Source organism: Perkinsus marinus (assembly GCF_000006405.1).
Source record: "Perkinsus marinus ATCC 50983 genomic scaffold scf_1104296958712, whole genome shotgun sequence".
Classification (NCBI taxonomy): Eukaryota; Perkinsozoa; order Perkinsida; family Perkinsidae; genus Perkinsus; species Perkinsus marinus.
Window position 1 is genome coordinate 313906 of NW_003206658.1, and position 18156 is coordinate 332061.

The following is an 18156-nucleotide window of genomic DNA, read 5'->3' on the forward strand; positions in this document are numbered from 1 at the left end:
CATTGATGTCAGGATATTTTTCCTCTCCAAAAATGGCTATTGTCATCGAATTTGCCAGGCCGGTCCTGTTCACCGTCTTCGGTAGTACCAGGGTCTTGGTAGCTCTCATGGTGTGAGTTGATCGTAATCGAGCTTACTTGAGGTTGGTGTGGTAGGGAATTGTAAAGCTTGGTGTGATATTAATCTCGGTGACGGTGAGCGACTATGATGGGAAGTATGCATATGGTCAACTACATGTGATGGTGACAATCGCGAAAATTGTGAGGAAATTTTGGAAATTTGTCATTGGAGTTTCACCCGTTTTACGCGAAGTGGCGTAAAACTCGGTTAAAAGCGCGATATCCGCGGTGATATGCAGTAGTCGTGAAATATATTTTTTCACTAGTGATTTTCATATCACGGCCGCCCGTGAAACTCCAATGGTTTCTGTACACTTTCACCCGAATTTGTATGTGAACTTTTGAAAGTGCGGAAACTCCTGAGCTCAGCTGAGGAGAGCGAGCATATATTCCTCCAACACTGATAGTGATTTTGCTAAACGGTAGTGTTGTTGTTGAGATCAGTTCGCTAGAAATGAGCAAACACGATTCTTTTTATCAGGCCGAGCTGTTTACGGCTATGGACTCTGCATGGCTCTAGCATTCTTATCCGCCTTATTTCTCGGTGATGGCGAGCTGAAAAGAAAGAACTTGAAGGTGAGCTATTGACTATATACATCTAAGAGTAGACTGCTTCAGATCGACTCGTCGGCGTTGCTGCTGTCAGCGATGATAGGGGGAATTCTAGGGTCACGACTGCATTATGTGCTCACTTGGAATAGCACAGCTTCTTTCTGGGATATGTCTACGGGTGAGTTGGAATTATATGTTGGCTTTCATCGGTTGAGCTCAGGAGTTACAAAGAAAATTTGGTAAAAGTGTAAAGAAAATTACCAAAATTTTTTCCAAAATTTCCGCGAAATTTTCATATTGTTACCAAGTTTACGTATTTTTTTAATGCATCGTTCAGGTCATTCCTTCCAAGGAGGGTTGTTGGGTGGTATCATAGGCACTACGGGGTATGGGTCGTCGTGCTTCGCTCCGCCTTTTTTCGGAAATTTTTTTATTATAGGTATACTAAGCTCTACTGTCATGAATCTATCGGTCGTATGTTGGACACTTTGGCGCCGCTGCTTCTTATAGGGCATTCCATAGGTGAGGAAGTCGGCTTGGTTTGGGTCCCTTGAGAATTATGCTGGAATTTGATAATACCGTAAATCGATCATATCACACGCCTGTCGGATTGGTACCATTGTGGAATTTGATAATACCGTAAATCGTTCACATGTTCGTATCGATCACTATGGTAGTATAGTGGAGCTTTTCCTCTGCGTATTCGCAGTACTATGGTGATAGTCGTACAGAACTGTCACTATTTCTTGTACACAGTACTATGATGATAGTCGTACAGAACTGTCACTATTTCTTGTACACAGTACTATGATGATAGTCGTACAGAACTGTCACTATTTCTTGTATACAGCACTATGGTGATAGTCGTACAGAACTGTCACTATTTCTTGTGCACAGTACTATGATGATAGTCGTACAGAAGTGTCACTATTTCTTGTACACAGTACTATGATGATAGTCGTACAGAACTGTCACTATTTCTTGTACACAGTACTATGATGATAGTCGTACAGAACTGTCACTATTTCTTGTATACAGCACTATGGTGATAGTCGTACAGAACTGTCACTATTTCTTGTGCACAGTACTATGATGATAGTCGTACAGAAGTGTCACTATTTCTTGTACACAGTACTATGATGATAGTCGTACAGAACTGTCACTATTTCTTGTACACAGTACTATGATGATAGTCGTACAGAACTGTCACTATTTCTTGTATACAGCACTATGGTGATAGTCGTACAGAAGTGTCACTATTTCTTGTACACAGTACTATGATGATAGTCGTACAGAACTGTCACTATTTCTTGTACACAGTATTATGATGATAGTCGTACAGAAGTGTCACTATTTCTTGTACACAGTACTATGGTGATAGTCGTACAGAACTGTCACTATTTCTTGTGCACAGTACTATGATGATAGTCGTACAGAACTGTCACTATTTCTTGTACACAGTACTATGATGATAGTCGTACAGAATTGTCACTATTTCTTGTACACAGTACTATGATGATAGTCATACAGAAGTGTCACTATTGCTACCGTTCCTATCAAGCACTTTGCAGTTTTCTTTCCCATACCATTCAAGAGTGAAGTTACCCATGTAGATTTCATTACCCCCTGTGAAGTAGTTAGTGGAATGTGTATAAGGAATTGATTGATATCACAGGTCATGGTCAGGTAAGGTTGGTTGCTTCATATCTGGAGACGGATGTTATGGTTATCCTACTGACGTCCCGTGGGCAATGAGCTTCCCTAATGGGTTGGTTCCAACTACTATACGTGAGTGATTTAACACAACTATGTCAGTGTTGGAATATGTGTATGATTTTACTCACTAATCATAGAAATTTATTCACAAAAATTCCCAAAATTTCCTCTCAGAATTTTCATAGTGTCACCAACACACGTACTTGACCATATGCATATCACCCTATACTGTGTTTTCAGCGGTCCATCCGGCGCCCCTGTACGAGATGGTTACTTCTGGAGGAGTCGGATTGCTTCTGTGGCTTCGCAGGAAACAGCGTGAAGCTGTGCCCTGGGCTCAGATGTCTGACATGCTGATATTACTGGGCAGCACTAGGTGAGGGAGAAGCCTAGTGTTGGGGGAATATATGTTCGCTTCCCTCAGCTGAGCTCAATCATTATTATGAAGTTTACTCACGAATTCGGGTAGAAGTGCACAGAAAACACTAAAAATTTCTCAAAATTTTTTCATATTATCACCAACACATGTGGTTAATCATGTGCGTATTTTCCCGGCCTCATGTAGTGTGCGATTTATGGTCAGATTTTTCGTGGAGAGATACCGTGGGCATAACAGGTTGGAAGGAATTGGGATCAGCCAGTTCCAAGTGTTTGCTCTGGGCTTTATAGTGGCTGGGGTTATCGTGAGGTTGGCGACCAATCGTGAGTGGCTGGGCACGAAAAAGAGCGAAAAAGTATCTTCGAAAAAAAAGACAGCGCGTGCCAAGTAGGAACGATTTTCGGAGTTGTTTGTCATCTTTTTATGTCAGGAAAACGAACTAGGAATGGTATTTTTGGTAAGTATTTGAGAACTTCGGTCCGCGAATGTTGCAGAGCCATTTCGGCGTGCTTCTCGGTTGCGGTTGTTGCTGTTGTGTTTGTAGTAGTGTTGGCTATACACGGAATTTCTCAGCTCATCGGAAACGAAGTGAGCGGAGAAAAATGAATCTTGCGGTATGGGAAAATACACAAATGGTCAACTGCATATGTTGGTGACAATATGGAAATTGAGAGAAAATTGCGAGGAATTTTTCATTAATTACTGTATACTTCGACCCTAATTCGTGGGTAAACTTTATAATAATCAGTGCTGAAAATATGTAATCGCTTTCCTCAGCTGAGCTTGACAGTTTCCTCGCTAAACATACGCGTTATGTACGAATTCGTGTAGGAATGAATGAGGATTTCCCAAAATTTCCTCTCAGAATTTTCATCTCGTCACCAACACATGTGGTTGACCATGTGCATATTTTCCCATACTGATAATAGTTAGTGAGGAAGCTCCTGAGCTCAGCTGAGGGAAGGGAACATATATTCTAGCGCTGGCGATGACCAGCGGAAAACTGGGATAGTCGCTTTCAAGAGGAACTTGTACGCTTGTGAATGACCGCATAAAAGGGGATAGCGGGTTTCTGCTGGTTTCACGTTATTTTTATTCTAGATGGCCCTCACTGCCAAGTTTGTGCGGCCGGTGTTATTCACTGTGTTTGGTAAGTGTTTGTGTGGGGAGTATATTTCAAGAATTGGAATTTTTATTACTTCTGGGTTCTTCGCGACGTGTGCCAATTCACAGGAAAACATGATAATATTATAGGAATATTCCTATGATTTTCATAGGAAATATTTACAGGGAAAGTGGGAGAATATAATGGAGTTTTACCTGTTTTACGCGGAGTGGCGTAAAACTTGGTGAAAAACGCGATATTCGCGGTGATATACAGTAGTCTAGAAATATATTTTTCACCAGTGTTTTTCATAAGTAACTTTATATTTATTAGTGGAATATCTTTATTGAGCACCTGAGTTTCCTTCTTACAAGAAATGAATACTTCCTTGCTATGTTCAGGCATCAATGTCTACGTCTATGGCCTTTGCATGGCGATCGCTTTCATGGTCACGTATTCCCTAGGCGTTAAGGAAATCAGTAGAGTTCACCTGAAAGTATGTGAAAGCTCTCTAGGATTTGTCGGAATTGTGGTATATAAGGTCAACCCGTCGATCCTAGTGTTGTGTGCTATGCTTGGGGGCCTCGTTGGAGCTAGAGTGCACTATGCGTTGACTTGTGATAGTAGTGCGCTGTTCGCCCTCAATACGGGTAAGCTTTCCAACGCTTTTTCTTTCAATTCGTATTTTCAGTAGTATTTCTATTAGTATTTCTATTATTATTTTTATCAGTATTTCTATTGGTATCTTCATTAGTATCTTTATTAGTATTTTTATAAGTATTTCTATTAGTATTTTTATTAGTATTTCTATTAGTATTCCTATTGGTATCTTTATTAGTATTTTTATAAGTATTTCTATTACTGTTTTTATTAGTATTTCTATTAGTATTTTTATTAGTATTTCTATTAGTATTTTTATTGGTATTTTTATTTAGTATTTTTATTAGTAAAAATACTAATAGTATTGCTATTAGTATTTTTATTAATATTCATTGATCCCTTTGTATCTTTCCTCGCTCAGGTTTGTCCTTCCAGGGTGGCCTTATCGGGGGCATCATTGCTACTACAGTGTGAGAGTCACTTGCACTATCTTCCCTCCAGTCAGGGTCGTGTCTGTGTAGATATACCCGATACTGTTGTCAGGAGTCTGTGGGCAGAATGCTAGATGTGTTAGCACCTCTGTTGATGCTAGGACATGCCATTGGTGAGTAAATCTTCCGGGTGCGGTTTGAGAGTATCTTTTGGTATCTTTAGGTAAGGTAGGCTGTTTTCTATCTGGTGATGGCTGCTATGGACCGCCTTCTGAAGTGCCTTGGGCCATGAGCTTTCCCAACGGCTTAGTGCCATCCCTTTTTCGTGAGTGAATCGCTCTGTCTCTTTTCAAATACTCAAACGTTTCAGCTGTTCACCCAACACCACTCTATGAAATGGTCACCTCGGGCTTGATCGCGATGGCTTTATGGCAACGACGAAAAGAAGATATCCCTATGTGGACTCAGTGCTCGGATATGCTCATGCTCCTAGGGCTCGCACGGTGAGGGCGTTTTGAGAGGAAATCGGCGATTGATTTGACCGGGAACAACTATAAAGTCCGTCATACCTTCCCCTTGAAGGTTCTTCATAGAGTACTTCCGGTCGTACGACGCTGTAGAGGGGTTGAATATAGACCAGTACCAGATGGTAGCTGTCGGCCTCGTCATGGCGGGCGCGGTCATCCACTGGACGCTCGGTGGGGAAGTGACAGAAGACTTGTCGAAGTGAGGAGTATCACTTGTTGGCATTCATAGGTCTCGGGTTCGATTCCTGGTAGAGTCATTTTTTTCTCAGAAAAGAAGGCTGATTGATACCAGATATTTGACTGACTGCTGTGTTACTGTGTCCTTAAATACTGCTATTCACAATGTTCAGGTGTATTCTCATTTGTGTCGAGTTGAAGTGAGTTCCTTCGGGCTCCCAAGCTGAGAGCGTTATAGCTCTGTATAGCAATAGTGTAGACAGGTTGATGGCAGTAAACTTCCTTACGACTAATCGTATGACTTAGGATGCACACGGAGTTGTGACAGACAGTGATAGCTCCCAAATCCTTTTCCGAAACGATCACAATCTTTGAGTTCCACTTGATTTAATTTGATCGTATCAAGGGCGGAAGATGACCTGAGTCCGGGATATCTCGAAAACTCTCAAACGCTTCCCCACCCAAGGGATCAAGCCTTCCCCAGTGCGATAACTTCCAACACAAACCACCGTTGTGAATTATGACAAGAGTGAAGCCATCTCATACGAGAACTTCTCACCGAAAGAATTTCAATGGTGGATATCACTGTATTGGTTACGGGAAAACAGAAGGCAAAAAGACAAACATGGACAAGTGGTAAAGTACAACCCTCGCAGGAAAAGCGAGAGGAACAATTATCTGAGTATAAAGCGCCTCCAATGGAAGCTTTTTCTCATAGACAAAAGGGAGCTCAGCAATGGGGAGCTCTAGCATAGTAGGAATCAGCGGTGATGACAGATTGGCAAGTCTCAGCCATATCGTCGGTGACAGCCTTCTGGCCGAGGCGCAACGCATCGGGTTTGGTCAAGTCTATAGCGTAGTCGCCCTTGAGTTGGTATGTAGGAGTAGTGAAGATATCCATACTATAGACATCAAAGGGAGTGAACTCAGAGCAGGAAAGCTCATGATCACCTAGAGCACCACCCGCACGGAGTATCTCACACACGAGGGCACTGCAAACACGAGAGGGGCCCATCACAGGTTGGCCGTTATGATGGGTATGGTAGACCCAGTCGTCCTGTTCTGGGATAGTTGGAAGCGCAGCCGAGCCGCCCTCAAGCTTGGCGTCGGCCATCTTGAGGATATCACTGAGGCCCAATCCAGTGGAACCCATGCGGTGGTTGAAGGCCTCGAGGAAGAGGAGGTCGGCCATGTCGGGTTTAACACGTTCGACCAAACCTAGAAGGGTCTCGACGAACTCCCATGAGAGACAGGTCTGATAGTCGTCCATAGGAAGGCAGGGGTAGTTGCCCTTGAGAGTGTCAACACTAGTAAAGAGGAAGTTACTATATCCATAGTCGTTGCCCTCAAACTCGGTGGTGAACTTATTCCAAGCAGCATCGTTGTCGAAGCTCTCACGGAGTTCCTCCTTGAGAGGAACAAGGACGGCGTTATTATACCAACCAGCATCGTCCTTGAGATACTCCTCGAAGGTGAGCTTGCGTACACCACCGGCCCAACTCTCAATGGCGTAGAGTTTCTCAGTCTCAGGATCACGCAAGAACATCATACTATGACTCGGGATAGAGCCACCTGCCCACATTATAGATGCACTCTGGCCTTGAATATTCGTGACCATTATAACATCGCCAGGATGGATATCCTCTTCAGCAATGTCAACGGCACCAGGGTGGGTGCGCTTGTCGAAAGTGAAGCCCATGAAGTGATCGACGAACTCTAGGGCCTGGTCGCGACCAAGTAGCAGGTCCGCGGTCTTGATGATGCCCTCAGCCGCATCGACGAGGGAAGTGCGGAGATCAAAGACGTAGATCTTCCCCTTGTCAGCAGTCCACTTGTATGTTTCCGTACCCCGATGGAGTTTGTACTGCATATGGAAGTCAGCGGCGTTGCCAAAAAGGACGTACTCGGCACACGTCCAAGAGACCGCATTGCGATAATCAGCCTCGATCATGATCGTCCCGTCCTCGCGTTCTGTCGAGCGGACCTTGATGTCTTGAAAACAGCGACCGCTATAGCTGTGCCATTGACCATCGTTCTCCAAAGTCGCGACATGCCTCGGAATGAAGTTGTAGAACATATCAGCACCCTTCACATGGTCACCGAGAGTATCAATGATCTTGGCAGACCAGCTGAGGAGCTCCGACCCAGCCCAGGACTTCAGACCGGCAATGGAGCTCTCGAACCAATCCATGACGGGGGATACAGGAGAACTACCAAACTCGGCCACAGTAACGTAGGGTCCAGGGGAGAGGTAATCCTCGATGTCCTTGGAAGTGAAGACAGCGGTCTCCTCGGGATCGATGTTGTCACCAGAAAGGCGACCCGAAGCAGAGTTTAGGAGGGCCCAGAAGGCCAAGGCAGAAGTGCCACCGAATCGCATTGAGGAGGAACACGAGGAACAAGATCTATAGAAGGGGCAATCACTCACCATCTGCGAGGTGGGTATAACACAGCCGAAGGTTGTATTAGGTCCTAACTATCAACCGGTCAAAACCCACGTAGTGGATCTGTATAACACGAACTTCAAGGAGACAACCGTGAAGATGGGGACATCGGCTTTCGCTCAGAACACAATGCTAGAAGCTATGTCGAGCCATACGCCCGGGCGAACTTCAACGCAAGATTCACTTTCACGTTTTGTCCTTTCACACAATCAAATGCTTTCGTACCGTACCCGAGAGCCTCTAGGGCCTCTTCGTTAACCGTATTTGAGTGCCGCGTGAGATCTCAGTGTCGCTCCGCTGTTCAGTGTGATTCTTTATCGGGCCAACTAGTGATAACTCAAAACTCAACAATGGGTAGCTGACAATTGACATCACTTATGAATCATGGCTGATGGGAATTCTTCAGCCTAACAACTCTGCAGGGGGCACATGAGGGTTCAGCCTCTCCATCATCTCAGAGGCGATCAAATTGGCTGAAAAGGAACGTCAAACCACCACCGCCGGGCCGCACTATCTTACCCCGTCTATAGCTGCAGCCCAGGACATTTGCCGAGTCCTTCAAAGGGATGAACCCACCATACCCAGGGATAGCAGCACGGCGCCTCGACAAACGATAAAGGCCAGAGCCAAGGACCAATCTGAACAACAATCGCTCTTTTTATTCAACACAATCGCTCAAGTCACCTCTTTCGAGCATCGATGGCATCTTGCATGGCTTGATAGTGGAGCAACCTCAGGTCGACCCCGGGCTTCTCCTGTTGATCCTTCGCACAGGAGTCTGACAGAACTCAGCATTCGGCCCTCACCAACCAGACGTGCTCACCTTCGGCGCTAGGCGGGTCCTTATAAAATACCTAGAAACGATATGGTGATGAATTTCCTGATACGGGATTCGAAGCTTTACTACCTTGAGCGAATCCAGAGACCTCAGGATGGTCGATTTCTTAGCTGGAAGCCGCGCTGCTGGTGGTGCCGATAGGGAAAATTTGGAAGTTTGCATTACTCAAATGTCCTGGGGCCAACCTTGGACCCAGGGCCCCTCAACCCGAAAGACGCAGACAGAGGAAACGATGGTCACAAAAGTACGTGGTTCAATTTGGCGTAAACCCCTATTCCATACCACTTGGAGGAACATCGTCGGCTCGACGCATGGTCATCTCCTCATCGTGGAACGGCAGCCCAGACTGATCGTACCTGATCTGTGCTTGGCCACGCATGGGAGAAGACCGCGGACTCACATAGCCTTCTCAGCATCGCTAGGGATGTAAGCACGACAGAACCAACACACTCCTCCTAACACCGCTGTGGCGTAGACGGTGCACCCTATAACGTAACTGATCAATACGATGCACATCATTAACCACCTATCTGGAAAATCCCGAATTACATGAGTGGAAAACGAATAGCCCCGGAGCCGACGAGCAGTACGAAAGAGCCCATGAAGACGCTACCCCATTGAAAGGCTGAGAGGAGGGAAAGGAAGTCGAATGCCATGACCTGAAGAGCTTCAACAGCTCTAAGGAAGGCCTCAAACCAAGCAGTATGCTACTATTACCGTCAATGCGCTCTGTTCTGCCAAGGCCCCCCAAGGGCTCTCTATGGTGTCCTCACCAGCAGCCATTCGAGAGAAACGAGTCGATACTCCGAACCCTATCGGTGTTGCTCGCGTAATCCAATATGCAAAGAAAGCCGCGAACATAGTGACGAACCACGCAGTGTAGGCCAGCAGTGCCAGGCCCTCCAGGTCCACTCCCGTCGGGAACTTGAAGAAATGCATACTCTGCACTATCGCCTTGATCGCCGAATGATTTGCATTCACCATGCAGACTACGCTCGCATATACCAAGAAACTGAGGGCGGAGCGACGCAGTGACGTGGAGGTGTGATTGCCATGGGGCATGATCGGCTCGGGACCAAAACGCTTGTAGAAAAGCATCGCGCACGCTGATACGACGATAGCCCAGAAGATGGACAGTGTTAGTGAGGCGGGGTGGGGCTTGAGGAAGGTCACATATCTGCGAGAAACGGATATGGTCGGCCGAACACAAAGACCGGAGGTGGATTCGAACCCCCGACCTCGAGATTAAGAGTCACACGCTCTACCTATTGATCTAAAATTCACGCGACCAACGATAATAGAAGAGAGAGGAGGCAGGGAAAGGAAAAGGAGGAGAAGTTTTCACCGTCGTTTGCCGGATCTCGGATTCCCCCCTCCCCCCTCACATGATCAGCCACCACGCAGTCCCTACGCTAGTCCCCATACAGTACATAAATAGTAGTAAAAGGTAGTGTCCCATATGGTGCGGTATGAATATACTACCACCCCTTCTACGCAGGGCCGCATTAACACTCAACGTGCACACCAGGGTCGACGCAAGCGCGAGAGTAGCGACCATAATCCACTCCAGCCAGGACCAGGCCTTGCCAGCGTAACTCACCACTACTGCTACTTTCGCGGATAGTATTGTGATAGGAACCCATTCGGCAGCTCCGGTGAGGACCGACCAAGAAAACGCTCGAGCACACCATCGGTTAAAATAGGGATCTCCCAGCTTTTCTTGGAGGTGCCACACGAAGACGCCCGTGAGGAGCAAGCACACCAGGAACTCGCACATACCTATTTAGTACTTCTCAATTTGCGAGCTATTCTAAATATACAGTTGATATGCAAATGTGTGTCTTACAGTGAACAAGTTGTCGCGAACGGGTGCTTTCATCACAACACATGTTCATATTACATTGGATATGCGATGTCTAGTTTCAGATTGATTCTCGTTAGTCTCGGGAAATAACACACATTTGCACACCACATTGACACGCACTGTAGAAGATATAATCGATTTGATAATATATAGACAAACTGATAAATACAGTGGAGTTTCACGGGCCGGGATATGAAAAACACTAGCGAAAAATATATTTCACGACTACTGCATACGACCGCGAATATCGGCTTTTTCACAGAATATTACGCCACTTCACGTAAAACTGATGAAACTCCAGTGTCATCATCATATTATAAACGTCTTATTCCCTCATCGTCTGCATAGTTACATATCACATTTCACACACATACTATCCATGATCAATTCGAATCGATCTGAAACTATATCGCATAAACAAAATGGAAATTTCGACGAACACGCTTTGTGATAAAAGTAACCTTTCGAGACTATAACATCCACAAGTGATTCACTAGCACTAATCCCGGAAAACGCGTATGTGCATATCAAATTAGCCAAGTCGTAATAGATCAATTACCTGCTAGTAGACACACACTGAAGCTGTTCCGTTGGCACCGCGATGCGAAAGCGAAGTCCATCGCCCGAGGGTCCTCCCCCAGCAAGGTCAAGACGACTGAGTCCACTACCATCCTCAGGGCTCCGGCCGATACCACCGTCGCGGTGTTCCGAAAGTAGGTACGGTATGTCGATCGCCATAAACGTTCGTCCTCTGCAGTTTCTGTTGCCTCCCTTCCTAGCAGGGCCGTACTCATGAAAATTCAAAGCTTGTCGCTCTCCCGGATATGACAAACGCGACCAATTTTGGTACAGAAATTGATACACAACTAGCCGGGTTAGAAAGCCAATAACGCCAGCATATAAACAGGGAGGACGAGGTTATCAATACTCGTGATATAGCACTCCAAAAACGCTGTGGCGCAAATTGCCATACCACTCCTTCGCCACATCATAGCCCAATCGCCCCCGGTCATGACAGCTAAACCATAACCCATCGCAGAGACTACAAATCCAATCAAGCCCGCAATAGTGCGTCGCTCCGCCCCCGGAATTTTAGGTCCTCTCACGGTGACTCCAACACAGGCCGCCATCGCATCTCCCACCCCCACCGAGAGGATGCCTGCCGATGCTCGTAGTACTGAAAACTCACTAGAGTATCCAAGCTCGAACCATACAGGAATGGACAAGCCCAGTAGAAGGGATATGTGAGTAAAGATGATGCCGCCGTCGCTCGGGTCCTTACCATCCAAGTACTGCACGAGGTACCCCGATAGTTTCTTGACGATCTTCAGGTGGGTGTGGTATACTCTTAACGCCTCCAGGACAATAAAAAGGCCCAAGGCGATGAACTGTGAGAAACCTAGGAACTCCGGGTCGCTGATTACGACCGGCTGGAACAACACTACCGCCAACAAGTGGAAGAGCTTCCTCACAATGATTGTACCCCTAGACCCTTGACCGAAGACATGTACACTCTCGGTCAGCTGCGTCCCCCCGACTCCGATCAAGATTGCCAGACCCCACCAAAACAACGTAGTGCAGTGCGAGGGGGTTCCAATGTACTCCACCAAAGCTGCTATCGATCGCTCCGCCCTTTCACTACAGATCGACCGACTGAGAAGGTACACCGCACTGAGCAAAAGTGAATATAGTGGAGACTGTATTCGTCTAGGAGACAGATCCAACCTGGCCAGCATGAGAAGGCACCCAAATAGCACCAACGTAGAAGCTAGCATAGCCGTCCACGCTGAGGGAACTGATGATAGAGTGGAGTGCCTCGTGATAGCGATACTTCCACAAGCCGCTAGCTGAGCCAGCAGACCACTCTCGAGGCGAGTGAAGCGATTAGCCAGGAGGTCCTCAGATATACCACAGACCAATACTAATAGGAACACAGCCACCACTGGGGTGATAAATAATAGAGCAATCAGCATGACGACCAAAGACCTCTCCCATTCCGGCTTCAGCACCAACGACACGACATAACCCAGTACCATCAGAAGCGAACATAATGATGCCGTTGAAGGGTCGTAACGCACAAGTACCGAGAAGGCCAGGCCCAAGGCGGCTGGGGTGCTACGCCACACTGGGGCTACTACCAGTTCGACCAGGCCTATAATGGCGACTGTCGCTTGCAGAAGGCACGCCCCTGGGGGCACGCTTAGGAAGGGTATCATCATGAGGATGCTCTCTAGGAGGCTCTGTAGGGACGCAGAGGAGAAACGACATATAGGTGATGATGGTAACATAAAACAAATCCTTTAGCGGAGCGATGCGAAAAAATGCACAAATCAACACCGAAAAATGGCAGAAACCAGCCAGAGAATAGCAACATGGCAAATCAACGATCCAACGAGAAATGACGTCTGCGAATCCTCTTCAATTTCTGAGGAGGCATTCCGGATAATTTCGTGGCACAGCGGTCAGGACCAGGCCCACCTCCCACCGACTTGGCGGCTCCAACTTGAATCGACACCGGCCTTCTCCCATCTCGCAGCGCTCCAGAAGATCCTTTAACATGTCCTTCATTTCTTTATAGGTCTTCCCTTCGAACTTAGGTGAACATATATAACCCCAGTAGTGCTTATCGTAAAGGTAGTTGCCCGCATTCTTGTCATTTTGCATTTCAAACGCGATCGGCTGAAGCTCCTGGTCAAGAGAACAGTGTTGAGAGGAAATACATAAAGTGCTCATCTGTACTCACAAGGGCGTCATCGCCCATTTTAGGCAATTTTGGGGGAATATATGATGGCTTTTCTCAGCTGAGCTCAGGAATTTCCTCACTAATAACGAAATTGTACATAAAAATTCAGGTAGATAGACCAACGAGAATTTCCATATTGTCTGGAATTATCTAAGAACCTATAATGTTCCCGTGAAGACTCATTTTGTAGGAATACATTTTCAACTAGTTTTCCATGTAAATATCACCACATTAGGAACATTCCCCCATCACTATGAAACCTTGCGGAACATTATTCCCCAAAGCTTGATGAATCTCTGTTTACAATCGTACAAACCAGTAAGCTAGCACCCCACCCTACCCTCGTGATAGTCTTCTTAAGGTTGTCCTGATTAGGAGCCTCCGGGCGTACGAACTTATGATAGTGCCTTATACCGCACCAGCAGCAACTCGGCGTCTCCAACCTCAGCCGGCCACAAGCCGTTGGTAACATCAGCGACACAAACTGCCTACCAAACCGGATACCGCAGCTCTCTGGAGAATAGCAACAGTACTCATACTGTAGTTTTCAACATCACCCCTCCCCCCCCCTTCGAGGGAATCAGTACCATAATTCTTACAATTCACCACTCGAAAACCGGTGGCATCCAGTCCCGACGACTGGACAGCAAACATATCATCATACCGCCATATGGGAGCGGTAGACCATACAAACGTTGCTTCCCATATCACTACCCTTTATGGAACAACACGATAATACCACAACATTCTCTCCACACATGCGATGAGGATACCCTCCCACCAACTCAACAGTGATGCAGTAGATAGCGATAATGATACGGAATGGTACGCTAGTGAAGAATCCATAAAAAGATCAATAATGCGCCGCTGCTGCTCCTGAGCGCCGCCGCTTTATACTAGTCCAGCGACCAACAAGGCCATGCGTGCTCCGATCTGCCGCTCTGTTGGGGTCCTTTAGATGCACTCGGGGAGTTCGTGTGAATATCCCTAAACACAACATAGAGAAGAGTCATCCATGAATCTATAATATTCTCCGGAGGAACTTATTCTGAATTTTCCGCAATTTTATAAATAGTTTCCCATGTGAATATCATCACATTATGAACTTCCCCCCCCAAAAAACTCTGAGTAACGTTATCTCTCAAAGCTAGATGGGTCCCCGCCCTTGCCATCCACTCACATCTGCGTCTGTCCTCATCATCACTTTCCTCATGCGGCTTGCATGCCCACTTGGACGACCTTTCCTCCACCTCCCCCACACCCAGCTTGAACCCATCAATAGGGAAGTCCTCTTCCTCTTCCTCCTCCTTCCGTTGCTCCCGCTCATGGACTGCCGCCAAAGCCTCCAGCTCCCTCTCAACCTCATCTACTCGATTCTCCGCCATCCGTTTGAGTACATCCTCGTCAATCTCAGGCGCGCGAGAATACACTGCGGCATTGAAAGGGCTCTCACTAGGAGTTTCCTCTTCAACAGCAGACGAGGACACAGGAGACTCTGATATATCGCTAGTTATGCCCTCCGAAGAGGTTGCTGCTAGTTCGACACACCTACCATGAAGAACAACAAATTCCAATCCAATAAGAATGGAGGAACTACCTCCCTCGAGGCTGAGGAATCTTAGGTTGGCCATCCTGAAGATACAAAGCAAGCCCATGAGCTGTGGTCTCTGCCAGTCGGGTCATGCTCAGTTTAGCTTCCTCAAGACAGTCCCCCAGTCGGCAGTCCAGTTGCCGCCATTGTGCCGAGGTCTTGTCATCACCTAGGAGGCCTTGCAGTCGGCCCACCTGCTCCCGTACGGGCCCTGAGGAAACAAGGAGGAGCTCCAGGACAGGTATCTTAGGTTCAACCATGAAAGATACAAAACATGTCCACTTATTGACCACCATCTTCCAAAGCCATATCTTCCTTACTCTCACGCCATTCGTTGCCCTCAGAGATATTCATTCATGGTCAGAAACGTCCCGTGTGAGCAACGACACTTCTCAACACTGCGGCCATCACGTCATCACTAAAACGACTGTAAAGAAGGGGGATAAGGAGATTAACCCTCTCAACTAGGGAATGCTGCCAAGACAATATCCGACCTAATCCGTATCTTTCCCGCTCAACCTCTAGATACCCTCCCCAACGTACATGGTGCTGCCGCCAACGCCTTTTCCCTCCTCCCTCCCTGAGTAGCCTCTATGGTCGACCCCACCAGCCCTGCTACCATACTCCTCAATTTCCCCATACGCCCCCCGACCGACGGCCGATGGACCACATCTCGACATACTCTGAATCTTGAACCATCATCCTCCATATACCTTCCCACGACTTACTCGTGATCAGCCAGAGTATCCGCAGATCTTGCCACATCTTGCTCATCTTGCATTTCCTCAACGCTGTCATCACTATCTTCATCCTCCGACTCGCTAGACGACGAATAAGCTCCGAATAAGCCCAGACCAGTGACCTCCTTCACTGTTGATGCTGGTGGGGGTATAATGGTCGTAGTGACAGTTGGGGTGGTGACACCCTCGGCCGGTGGTGACACTGTTCCTCGCCTGTCCCCATCGGAACTCCCCTGTCGACGATGCAGACTCCGTGAGAGTATCCGCGATTGAAAAAGGGACATCAGAGCACACAAACTGTCACCAATTTCCCCAAATTTTTCTGAGTACACAACAGGCAGAGACAAACCCGGACGAGAAAACATAGTGTATAGAGGAGGACGGCGATAGTCATCTACTCCGCTTCAAAGGCGTCTTCAATATCTTCATACTCGCCGCTGTCTTGAGTCGTATAGTCAGTATGGACTCGAGTAGTCTCGTTGTCACCTTCCACCTCAGTCTCCTGTTTCACTTGCTCTAGGGAGGGGAATCTTTGCATCATCTCGGGACCTGATGAGAGAAAGATACAAAATAGGTCCAATGGTAAAGATACAAAACAGGTCCAATGATAAAGATACAAAACAGGTCCAATGATAAAGATACAAAATAGGTCCAACGATAAAGATACAAAATAGGTCCAATGATAAAGATACAAAACAGGTCCAATGATAAAGATACAAAACAGGTCCAATGATAAAGATACAAAACAGGTCCAATGATAAAGATACAAAATAGGTCCAACGATAAAGATACAAAATATGTCCAATGATAAAGATACAAAACAGGTCCAATGATAAAGACATACTTCTACCCCTCCCCGGCTGCTTACCATTCTGTAGTTTATTTTCCCCCCACTCCACAATGTCCAGGAATTGTACTTTGGCGAACTCTCCAATATCGGATAAGGAGTGCGTCTGGCTGAGCTGATGCAAGGCGATGGCGATGACGCCCACCGACAGGACGCGGCACACAATCATCAGCCAATCGTCGGAGCGGTAAGCAAATGAGTACACGGGTTGGAAGGACTCGATCACTCCGAGCTGAAAAAATATCCGAGGTCCAAGCGCGCAAGATACAAAGTAGGTCCGCTCGGCTCACATCCTCATCAAGAAGATTAGGGAAAATCCAAAAGTCGGCACCAAACGCCCACAGTGCGACATAACAGACCATGCGAACGACCAACAATACAGTCATGAAAGTCGAGAAGGCCACTGTCAAGTACCTATCGCAGCATAACAACAAAATCTTCACTGTGCGCAAAGATACGCCAAGATACTACCAGACCCCAAGCTTAGCCCACATCGGCCATACTGGGAAAAGACACATCAAAAGCACAGCGGTAATGACAACTCCCAGAAGTACATACTGCATCGTCTTGGACCCCTACCCCACAACGCGAAAATGGTATACAAAAAACGCTTCACTCCGCCTTCTTTACCTCCCACTCCACAATATAAAGCCCCTTAGGATCATAACCCTGATGCTGTGGCGCCACTCGAGCTACCCTGTCAGGCCACTTCCGACGACGACGCTCAGTACTGCCCGACGGCTTGTCCGTGGCTTGGATCTACATACACACCCACCATTCACTGCAAGTACTCCTTCTAACGCCTACAGTAGCATCGACACAGCGGAACATGAAGCCTCCAGTGATGAGGGGGATGACGAGCTTGGCATTCTCTGCTTCGGTTTCTGGGGCCTTCCCATCTAAACACTTCTTCAAGGCATCCGGGCACCTTTTCTTGAGGATTGTTCCGTTCTTGAGGAGGAACTCCGTGAGCTCCTTGCCTGAAACCGTCACGCGCCATAAAATTATTTCCAGCAATTTCTCGGGAAAAATCCGAAATTCCGTGTTACCTCGAATAATGGTCACAACCTTCTTGCCGACCTCAGTCGCAGTGCGGTTATTCACACCTTTCTTGCTCATCAACAACTTCACTGAAAAGAATAAACCAACATCAAAATCACAGCGGAGCGAAGCAGTATTAACAGCGCCTAGACCATAGGATTACTCAGAGGCTCCATCGAAGGATCCCAGTCGCGCTTCCCTGCCGTTTGCGACATCTTCGCGCCAATGAATGTGGACAAAAAAGACACTGATAAGAGCTCTCACTGCAAGACCCCAACTCAATAGCTTAGAAAAGTGAGTGAAAAACGCTTAAAATTTGATACTATCGGGCGGATGGGGCATGTCATACGAATGGGAATATAAAAATGCACCCGGCGAGGTTCGAACCCACGACCTTCCGGTTACTCTCTTCTCAGAATGACAGCGCTCGCCCCGCCTCCGC

The 18156-nt window shown here is 47.0% G+C and overlaps 8 protein-coding genes across 8 annotated transcripts in view; 2 read left to right on the forward strand and 6 right to left on the reverse strand.

The window, feature by feature from the left end:
- Nucleotides 1-24: 24 nt before the first annotated feature.
- Nucleotides 25-3263, forward strand: Pmar_PMAR011559 (Prolipoprotein diacylglyceryl transferase, putative). The gene is made up of 9 exons (XM_002773669.1): nucleotides 25-81; nucleotides 601-695; nucleotides 738-849; nucleotides 1009-1057; nucleotides 1111-1193; nucleotides 2358-2459; nucleotides 2628-2763; nucleotides 2971-3153; nucleotides 3197-3263. Exons 1-9 carry the CDS (start codon nucleotides 33-35, stop codon nucleotides 3207-3209), a joined length of 822 nt encoding a protein of 273 aa, XP_002773715.1. The 5' UTR covers nucleotides 25-32; the 3' UTR covers nucleotides 3210-3263.
- Nucleotides 3264-3867: 604 nt separating this feature from the next.
- On the forward strand, nucleotides 3868-5715 carry Pmar_PMAR011560 (Prolipoprotein diacylglyceryl transferase, putative; the record flags this gene model as incomplete). The annotated part of the gene is made up of 9 exons (XM_002773670.1): nucleotides 3868-3916; nucleotides 4273-4367; nucleotides 4413-4521; nucleotides 4893-4941; nucleotides 4993-5075; nucleotides 5126-5227; nucleotides 5273-5405; nucleotides 5485-5608; nucleotides 5659-5715. The coding sequence occupies 9 exons, from the start codon at nucleotides 3868-3870 to the stop codon at nucleotides 5713-5715; spliced, it is 801 nt and encodes a 266-aa protein (XP_002773716.1).
- A 621-nt stretch (nucleotides 5716-6336) lies between these two features.
- Nucleotides 6337-7986, reverse strand: Pmar_PMAR011561 (conserved hypothetical protein; the record flags this gene model as incomplete). The annotated part of the gene is made up of 1 exon (XM_002773671.1): nucleotides 6337-7986. One exon carries the CDS (start codon nucleotides 7984-7986, stop codon nucleotides 6337-6339), a length of 1650 nt encoding a protein of 549 aa, XP_002773717.1.
- Nucleotides 7987-8452: 466 nt separating this feature from the next.
- Pmar_PMAR011562 (hypothetical protein) lies at nucleotides 8453-9050 on the reverse strand (the record flags this gene model as incomplete). The annotated part of the gene is made up of 5 exons (XM_002773672.1): nucleotides 8453-8523; nucleotides 8570-8688; nucleotides 8735-8828; nucleotides 8874-8904; nucleotides 8958-9050. The coding sequence occupies 5 exons, from the start codon at nucleotides 9048-9050 to the stop codon at nucleotides 8453-8455; spliced, it is 408 nt and encodes a 135-aa protein (XP_002773718.1).
- Nucleotides 9051-9159: 109 nt separating this feature from the next.
- On the reverse strand, nucleotides 9160-9950 carry Pmar_PMAR011563 (hypothetical protein; the record flags this gene model as incomplete). Its single annotated transcript, XM_002773673.1, has 4 exons — nucleotides 9160-9244; nucleotides 9289-9384; nucleotides 9438-9547; nucleotides 9606-9950. 4 exons carry the CDS (start codon nucleotides 9948-9950, stop codon nucleotides 9160-9162), a joined length of 636 nt encoding a protein of 211 aa, XP_002773719.1.
- Nucleotides 9951-11627: 1677 nt separating this feature from the next.
- Nucleotides 11628-15440, reverse strand: Pmar_PMAR011564 (hypothetical protein; the record flags this gene model as incomplete). Its single annotated transcript, XM_002773674.1, has 9 exons — nucleotides 11628-12673; nucleotides 12891-12992; nucleotides 13242-13440; nucleotides 13836-13983; nucleotides 14095-14134; nucleotides 14393-14482; nucleotides 14676-15043; nucleotides 15093-15297; nucleotides 15407-15440. 9 exons carry the CDS (start codon nucleotides 15438-15440, stop codon nucleotides 11628-11630), a joined length of 2232 nt encoding a protein of 743 aa, XP_002773720.1.
- Nucleotides 15441-16220: 780 nt separating this feature from the next.
- Nucleotides 16221-17951, reverse strand: Pmar_PMAR011565 (translocation protein sec62, putative; the record flags this gene model as incomplete). Its single annotated transcript, XM_002773675.1, has 8 exons — nucleotides 17878-17951; nucleotides 17723-17803; nucleotides 17481-17653; nucleotides 17304-17432; nucleotides 17145-17248; nucleotides 16964-17087; nucleotides 16695-16905; nucleotides 16221-16375 (listed from the first exon to the last, which is right to left on the reverse strand). Exons 1-8 carry the CDS (start codon nucleotides 17927-17929, stop codon nucleotides 16221-16223), a joined length of 1029 nt encoding a protein of 342 aa, XP_002773721.1. The 5' UTR covers nucleotides 17930-17951.
- Nucleotides 17952-18115: 164 nt separating this feature from the next.
- Pmar_PMAR011566 (Acetyl-CoA acetyltransferase, cytosolic, putative) overlaps nucleotides 18116-18156 on the reverse strand; it is a gene marked incomplete at its 3' end in the record, with an annotated part of 2378 nt that continues 2337 nt past the window's right edge. Inside the window, exon 10 of the mRNA XM_002773676.1 lies at nucleotides 18116-18156. This exon is cut by the window's right edge and continues 4 nt beyond it. Coding sequence (XP_002773722.1) covers nucleotides 18116-18156 — 41 coding nt within the window.